Source organism: Ceratina calcarata, unplaced genomic scaffold (assembly GCF_001652005.2).
Source record: "Ceratina calcarata isolate Rehan_Ccalc_2016 unplaced genomic scaffold, ASM165200v1 scaffold78.2, whole genome shotgun sequence".
Lineage (NCBI taxonomy): Eukaryota > Metazoa > Arthropoda > Insecta > Hymenoptera > Apidae > Ceratina > Ceratina calcarata.
In genome coordinates, this window is record NW_017179105.1 from 1,491,315 (window position 1) to 1,499,878 (window position 8,564).

Consider the following 8,564-nt stretch of genomic DNA (forward strand, 5'->3'; position numbering starts at 1 on the left):
GCTACCGTTAATAGTTAACGAGTTATTGCCGAAAAACGAAAAAACAATTTTTTGCAAATTACTCGTGAACTATTGACGCTAATGAAAAATTTTTACATGGAAATTGTAGATCTCGTCGTGCTCTATAAAAAAGGTCTGATGCAATTTTTCCGTATGTCCAACGGTTTGGAAGTTATTGGCCAAAAACGAAAATTTGGAAGAAATTGAAGGGGTACCCCTTGGAAAAATCTCGGAAAAATCGAAAATTTTTTTTTTGTTGTTTATTATTAGCAATGTTCTTCCGACGTCTGATTTCTTTTTAAAAAATGCGTTTCTAAAGTGCATAAGCTTTTGGTATTGACTGTATAGCCAATACATCCTTAAAGGGGTGAAACTCGGAAATAGCCACCGAGAGGGATAATTTTGGAAAATATCACGGTTATTCGAGGGTTACAAACTCGACTGTTGCATCGCGGTCGAACGGCGGTCGATTTGCGTACGCATTACCAGACGGCTCGGTTCCGTTTGTTTTATATTTGCCCGATGATTCACCGTCGCGTCGAGCCACGCTGAGTGACGTTTAATTATTCCGGCTCGTTTTGCGCACACCTGTCACCGGTTAATTTAATAACTTTGCCGGCACGCCGGAACGCATTCGCGTTCGCGTTCGGTGTTGCACACTGTCACCCCCCTTCGAAGCTAATTTTCAAATTGGCCGACGCGACTCCCGATGGTATCGATTCCGTGCGACCGATTAAAGTTCGGTGAAAGTAATCGCCGATCGAACGATAACCCGATGCTTTTTAAGGGACTTAAGTATCTCTTCGTCGAAACCTGTGGTTCAATATTTACGAAAATCAGACGCATTTCTGTATTTACAGCCTTGATTTTGGAGCGCGTGTACATAGGCACGTGCATCGGGAACAGAACGGGTACGCGATTTAGGTCCGCGGACGATTCAGCCTGCTCATCGATATCGCCGCGCGACAAACAATCGTTCCAATTAATTATGCGTCCTCGTGATTTATTCGAGGAGGCCGGTCTAGGCATTTGAACCGTGGCGCGCAGCTGTCTGCCTGCAGCTGACACGAATGCGCTTCCGAAAACAATGCACGAGCTACCTGCCGCGCGTTCCCTGCCTGGCGACCCGGTCTGTGACTGAAAACCTCGGAACGCGATTTTGCATACATACATATGCATACGTAGGTTCGCGTCAGGACGCAGCCGAGTCAGTAGGTTAAGAACTGTTCCTACGGCCCGCGTCCTTTCCGACCTCGTATTTTTTCAGTCGTTCCAGTAATTAAAATTCGACTTGACGTGGGTCGTCCCCAGTTTGCTCGAGGCTCGAGACGAATCGATCGCCGAAGCCCCGGCGCGGAAGAAGAACAAGGTCGGAAAATAATTCAAACGTCGAACGGAATAAGTCACGGAAAAGTTTCCTCCTCCCTGGTAGGGAGTTCTTCTTCTCATTCTTATTCCTTCCCCTTTGTTCTCCGCCCGCTACCGGTCTTTGTCCGAAGCGGCGGAACGAAGGAGAACAGAGCGCCAGACGCATCGTAAATAGAGTTCTCGCGGGAGTTCATTTAAATTGCAGCACGTGATCATTCTGGCGAGGGTTTCCCGCGGAACCGCACAGGAACACACACCGGGGTGTGTGCGACCAGGCATCGCAGCTACGCTACGGCCAATTCCGACCGCAGCAGTCCGGGTCCGCCATAGTTCAGTCCAGATGCGAAAACCCGGATCCGGCCGAGATAATTGATGCAACGACGCGATCCCGTGACCGGCCGTGCGAAGCGATCGCCCAGTTCAGTCGATCGTTAATCTCCCTTCTATTATTTACATCTTTAAATTCTCAGCTTGTATTCTTGATGAACATTTCCACGTGGAGAAACTGTTCAACTTCAATATTGTTTAAAATAAAAAAAAAACATTGAAAATAAATGTTTATTTATTTCTCCTTATGTTTAATTTTTCGGAACGGTGGTGCATCGAAAGAAGTTTATTGTCCCACCGAGTGGAAGGAAACTTCACCGCGTTGCCCAAGCTTAATCCCTCCGCAAATCCTTTGAGCCCCATTAGCGACTTCGTGGCCGTGCTGCGACTTCCTTGCACACGTGCGAGCTTTCGTCCCGTATAGAAGCGCAAACATTATTTAATCCTCTGCGCTCGTCCCGCGCTCTTGAACCGCGTTTTCGGTAAACTCGATAGCCGAGAAGCCCCGCCAAATTTTCGCGATTGATATTCGAATATTCTTATGAATTCGTATAGAAGAATGAAACGTATTACATACGATTATTCACGACTGTTAAAAGATTTGCGGACATAGTCCGGTTTTGCATGAAATCCAGCTTTTGTCTTTTAAATTGAGATTTGCACAGAATTTTATTCCACTTTTACGATTGCGATTTACGACGGAGATTAGAACGAATGTGAATTATTTCTTACACGCGTAATATTCTTAGTTCTTTATTAATCTTTATTTCTCCGTCCCGTTTAATTTATCTGACGTATTGCACGTGTCTGAAGAACATGTACGCGCATTTCGAATGCAAACGGATCGATCGGTCGTAATACTTTTGAAACCGTGCGCATCATCCGGGGAAGGTGTGTGGCATAGGCACGTACGTATATTATGGAACGCAGCCGCCACAAAATAAACCATCAATAATGACGCACGCTGTGCACACTCGTTCCTTGAATTGAAACAATGCCACGACATTTGCATACCATTCGGGTGATTTATAATAACGAGAGAGAGATAATTATCTTCGTATCCAACCGCCATAAATATCACCGCTCACGCGCATATTACCGCTACCCTTGCCATCGACCCTTTCCACCCACTCGCGATCTCTTGCTGTAACCGTTCTGTCATTTATTTACAATACCTCTGCTAAAAAGCTGTTTCTCTCGTTCTTCCATTTCGCACGACAAGTCGTCGAAACGCGTCTATTTTCCGTATGAATCGAGACAGGAACCTTGGATAGAACATAAATTGCGGTTAATGGTTTGATAGGTGCTTCGAATCGGATCTCGAATATCGACGGGTTTCAAGTAGGATCGTATCGTTGAACGGCGAATAAATCCAGCCGCGAATGGGATTGATTCGAGTTCCTTCGAGCTGCGAATCCGGTTGGATTTGTTGAGAGATAATGAGTCCCGTGAAATAGAGAGACTTCACGGGGAAACGTCTGATTTTCCGGTGACAAATACCTTCTGAAGTACCGTGAACCGCGCGCGATCCTGGATATTTGATAAACAATTTCGAACGCATAGTTAGAACCTGAAAAAGAGCTGGGGAGAGCAACGTTTTGTAACAAGAAATACGCCCGGGGGATTGAAAAGCGAAGAACCATTCGATAACGTTAAAGAGCGCGGCCAGTCGGTTTGACTTTGAGCGGGCAACCACAGATCGGAGTAGGTCGTGGTCGCGCAACGAGACGTCAATTAACCTGCTGACCGAGCAAAAACCTGCCACACAGTTTCAACGCCTGAGGACAGGAGGGTGAAAGTTGGCCAACTTCGATTCATATATGTATGTATGTATGTACATATTACTCTATCGTTGCCAGCGACAACACTATTTCGGATTGGTTTTCGAATTATCGAGAGTTGTATTCACGACCGCGTATTTTCCATTGAAAGTTCATTGGTTACGTCCGACGAAATTAACGCGAACTAAATCTAAATAAAAATGATCGTATTATTCTCGCGATAAATAAACCCTCGGTAAATCTCAAAAGCCTTTTGTCGATTGGCCGCTATTTTTACACAAGCCCTCGCTTCGCACCCTTTTTCCTAAATACTAGTCTTGCTTTAATTTCAACCCCTTTGATCTTCCTCCCCTGCCGTTCCCCTTCTCCCCCGTACTCTCTCCTCCACAGAAGCTCCCTCCCGTTTTTTATCGCTCCATTCTCCCTTTCACCCCATTTTCCATCCCTCTTCTGTTCACTATCTTACATTCGGGTCATCCGAAACTAATTGCCATTCGATTCGTCCACTCTTCCGCGTAGCCCAGCAAAGTTTCCCCACTGCGCTTTCCGCTAAACCCTGTCGCAACCCCCTGAACAAACCGATGGTTTCCGCCACTCGGGGACTTCCGTCCCTTTCCCATTCCCGCGATCGTTTTACACCGTGACGGGCAAACTGCGATAATTGCTACAAGTACGTTTGAAGCGGTTTACCGTTTTACAAAAACACGTGTAATTAAAATTTCACACCGAATCCTGCCTATTAGAACGTTTTAAATTCGTCAAAGTAACGCATGTGATGCTCCTCGTTAAACGTTCCGAAGCATGACTAGCACATTACATAATGTAAAAGCTTTAAAAACTGGATAGACCGTGACATATTTAGAGTGTAGATCGAAGACGGATCAACGTGTACATAAAATGGTGGACTCGAGGGGTCGGAAAGAATGCGGAGCCTGCGGTTAGCGAAGCCCCAACGATAGGGTAGGATGGATTGATTGTGTCCAAGTGAGTTAAAGGTGCGCTCCCGAAGAAAGATTCGAGGTTGACGAAGGTCCCCGGTTTCCCATTACGGATTCCCCGCGATACGCTGCCCGATGCTGCTCGCGATCCGACAGTGGGGGGACTGAAACTTTCCCTTAATGACAGAAGTTTTATTGCGGACCATCGTTCAACCTGCCAGCGAAGCCGACAAGCCACCGTCGGCGACGCGTGCACCCTCCGTCCCTCGACCCTCCGTCCTCTTCAATTCCTACTCTAACTGGCCAACTTGTAATCGTAACTTCAATAACAATGATTAAGTGTCCCGTTCGCCAAGTGGTGCCCCGTGAAATCCGCGGAAAATTAGAGACTCCGCCGCGCGGTATTCCCACCGTCTTTCCGAGAGTATTCCATTTCACGAGGATCAGCACGAGCAAATCAGTTCCACTGTTTCCAAGCATAATAAGAAGTCCAGTGAGTAATATTCGATCCCGTGACTATTTGCTACGTAGCCCGTAACGGAACAGAGGGTCGCGACACAGTCGTTTTTGTTCCTCGAAATCGGTAGCCGACGGTGAAAAACGGCGTCGCGCGCCGGAAACGAATCATTGTGGCGGTGGCTGCTGCTTTAATGGAATACATTATTCCGTGTAATCGAAAACGTCAGGAGTCGGACCACGTTTGTCGAGCTTATTAACGTGGCGGTGGGCTCGTACTCGCCTTTTTTATACACGTCGCTGGCACGGTTACGTGTACGGCATTAAACGGACAGCGGCAGATTCTATTTCGAGTGTTATACGCGTCGCTCGGGCGAGCTTCATAAGGAAAGATTCTTTTAACTCGGGTCGATACGGTAAAAATACTTGGGTCATTCGATAAGTAAAGACAAAGGTGGCGAGCTATTTTCACCAGGACTTATTCAATGTTAAACAGAAAGTTATCACTCTTGAACGATCCATGTAAGTACATTGCGGGTACAGAGAAACACGGGGGTTGGAAAGCAAATAATTTTTTTTTCTTCTCCACGCGACTGAGGGAGAGGTGCTTCGTCACTCGGCTTAATGCTTTCGTTCCTTCCTGGCTAGCGCGTGCGATCAATCTTAATTCGTGTGCCAAATTACCGAGCGCGACCGAAAAGCTGATACACCCCTCGCCGAAAGAAATATATTAAGACACGGTGAAACGGTATTTTTGGCCGCGCCCGAGAACGCCGAATTCCGGCACGATGAAACCGCGTTTTCCAACCTCCCATTAATTCGGTACTAGACGTAACGAAGTCTAAACAGCGATTTTCTATCGCGCCCCAAAACCTCTATCGCACAGTGCCAATCGATAATACGGCTATAATGGCTATCACCGAGTGAACTACGTGGTATGCGCTTCTCGAATATCTAACGGTCAACGCGCTCGTCGTCGTCTACGGGTCGAGTTATAAACACAATTGGCATGCAAAAAGGATCCATGAATGGAGAGACTCACCTTTAACCGCGTTCAGCTTGTTGCCGACCATCTGTTTTGCCACGAAAGCCGCCATCTTCCCTCGAGCCGCTTATCCCAAAGACGAGATGAACCTGGAAGCAAAAGAGATCTCATTGAAGACGTACCACTGCATTTCTGCCTCTGTCTTGGAACGTCGTAACGAAGACATGATAATGACCAGTAAATGGACCCGCGCACATGCAAACTGTATTCTATGCATGTTCCGAAATTTCCTTCGCCGAGGGCATAACCATTTCGGATAATAACGTTATACGGTTTCCGACTCGTAAATATATTTTTACGATGTCGTGAAAAGTAATACCGCGGTTCGATCCTGATTCGGAGTTATCCGGAGTGACCGGGCCACGATTTTATCAACGGAACGACGGGTTTCGTTGGACGCGGCCGTGTGAATTCGCCACGGTTTATTAGAGCCACCGAATGGCTGAGAAGTCTGCGATAAAACGATTCGCCGTGATAGAGCGTCGTGAAACGTTTGGAAATCACGCCGCGAGAACCGTGGCGTCTTTATCGCTCGAGGAACGTGACGCGCGATTCTCGGATAATTTTCGCGAAGCTAGAAATTTTTCACCAAGACTCGACCGAAGTAGAAATAAATGCCACGGAACGGGCAACTTTCTTTTTCGTGCCACTCGAATCTCACCCCAGGCTCCACAACGCTCGCCACCGTTCAAAGCGACGGCTATTTATGCCGACGCTGAATAAATTCTAAATGAATTTCACACGTATTCCAATTTGTACTTCACGCTGTAATCGTTTAATTAATAAAATTCTTATCGCTCTACATGGGATTATTACCTCATCTGGTTGTCAAAGGGCGTAATAAGAAGGATAACATACCCAGGAAGTGCATGAATAATAAAGGCGGAAAGAGAACGGGTAGTACCTCTCGCTGAGAGGATTACGCGATTCATAAAGACAAAAAGTAACTCTTCCTTTCCATTCTTTCAGCGTTCCACAATGTACTTATTCCAAAATAAAATTAAGTCCTACAGGATTTGGAATAACGGTGTAAATTATTTACTGATTTTGCTTATCACGTGTTTCGTCTGGATCGTAAAAATGAGGTAGGTGGTGGAGAAATCTGTGCCAGAGGCAAAGTGCGTCGCTTTCGAAAACACGTTGCACAAGAAGACGGAGAAGAGGGACAAATGCTCATCGGCACGGAAACCGCCGCGTCAGCGCGTTGAATAAGTTAACGCGAAAAGCTCTAGGTCACCCGGTTCTCGGGATCCTAGCTAAGCTTCCGTACGGCCTTGCGAGATGTGAAGGAGCTCGGAGATATATAACCGACGAACCGCTCTAGGTTAAAGAAATTTTATTCCTCCTAAAGTTCTGTAAAGATCGTTCTATTCCTACCAGACACGTGAACGAACACTCGTATTGAACAGATTCTATTAATGAGAAACGATTGTGCTTTGTGTCAACAAGAAAAATGTGCTGTTTTTTTTCTTTGATCGAGTTAAAAGGGAAACGAGCCGAGTCTTTCAGCTGATGGCAATTGGATTTGCACAATTATTACCTGACTGAACGATCGTGTTTGCGTCTGGCGCCAGGCAAATGGAATCGTGAGATAAATTGCATCTCGTTTCGCGGAATATCCCTCAGTCGTTGGAGAAAATTGCCGCGACTCGAAACGCAAACATCCCCGTAAGTACATATGGAAGTTGCACGGTTAAAGAAATGCCAGAAAGGGAAAATTCGGGCCGATCGCTCGCCGGGGTCATCGGCGTCGCTTATCTGGCGTCTGGCGGGTAGGAACGGCTGAGAAGCGGAGAGCGGCTCGTAGCCGGGCCGACCGAAGACGGGGAGCAGAGAGGATCGATAGAGAAACAGGAGAGAACCAACGCTCGGGGGAGCAAGGAGAACGCGGAAAGCGAGAAACAACTAGAGGAGAGGGGACGAGATGCTGAGCGTCGTCGGCGAGTAACGGGACGACGCCGATAAAGCAGCGGTAAACCGGCGACGAGACGTCTCGGCGCCACCCTCGTCCGTTTTCAACCCCGTTCTCCCCCTCCGTGATTTTCCAACAACGCCGGACAACTTTAGCCCGGCGACAATGGACAGAACGAGGCTTGCCTAACCGAGATATTACGCGTCGTTTTTTTCTGCCTTAACAGCCGGCAAAAAATTTGTACGAAACTGTGGACGGCCGTTAATACTCGGCATCGCGACTCGTCGAAGACACGAAAAATGTTTGGGTAAAATCTGGCTAGATAAAGCCGTCGCCGACGGAACCCTGTCTCAGCACGTTTTTGTTTGCTCAGCCGACGATTAAGCTCTCCTCTCCGGTAACTTCGTTCGCGGACGATCGACAGGAACTCTTTAGGGATCAGCCGGAGGCGCGCTAAACGCAAATTGGATCGTACCTCGGCTGAGAGATCAGCCGCGATGTTTCGACGCCGCGTCGAAGATTTTCCTCGCTGAAAATTACGATAGATATTTTGCAAGAGATTTCGCAGCTGCCGGATGAAAGCCGACGGGGCCGGATGAAAGGCTATCGAATTGCAGAGACGCGTACAAAGGAATTGGACCGCGGCGGGAACTCTATCCTTCGAGTAAAACGAGCTTACACTAATACCCAGCTGATGGCTGAATCGGAGTATAAAGCAAACCCGAGTCTCGACAAAC

At 47.3% G+C, this 8,564-nt stretch overlaps 1 protein-coding gene across 2 annotated transcripts in view; it reads right to left on the bottom strand.

Annotated features, from left to right (window-relative positions):
• The window catches only part of cpx (synaptic transmission protein complexin), a 172,842-nt gene that overhangs the window by 97,004 nt on the left and 67,274 nt on the right, over positions 1–8,564 (bottom strand). For both annotated transcript variants that reach the window (XM_018034182.2, XM_018034183.2), the window contains one exon: positions 5,913–6,004. In XM_018034182.2, coding sequence (XP_017889671.1) covers positions 5,913–5,967 — 55 coding nt within the window. In that variant the 5' untranslated portion in view covers positions 5,968–6,004. The remainder of the gene's footprint in view (positions 1–5,912; positions 6,005–8,564) is intronic.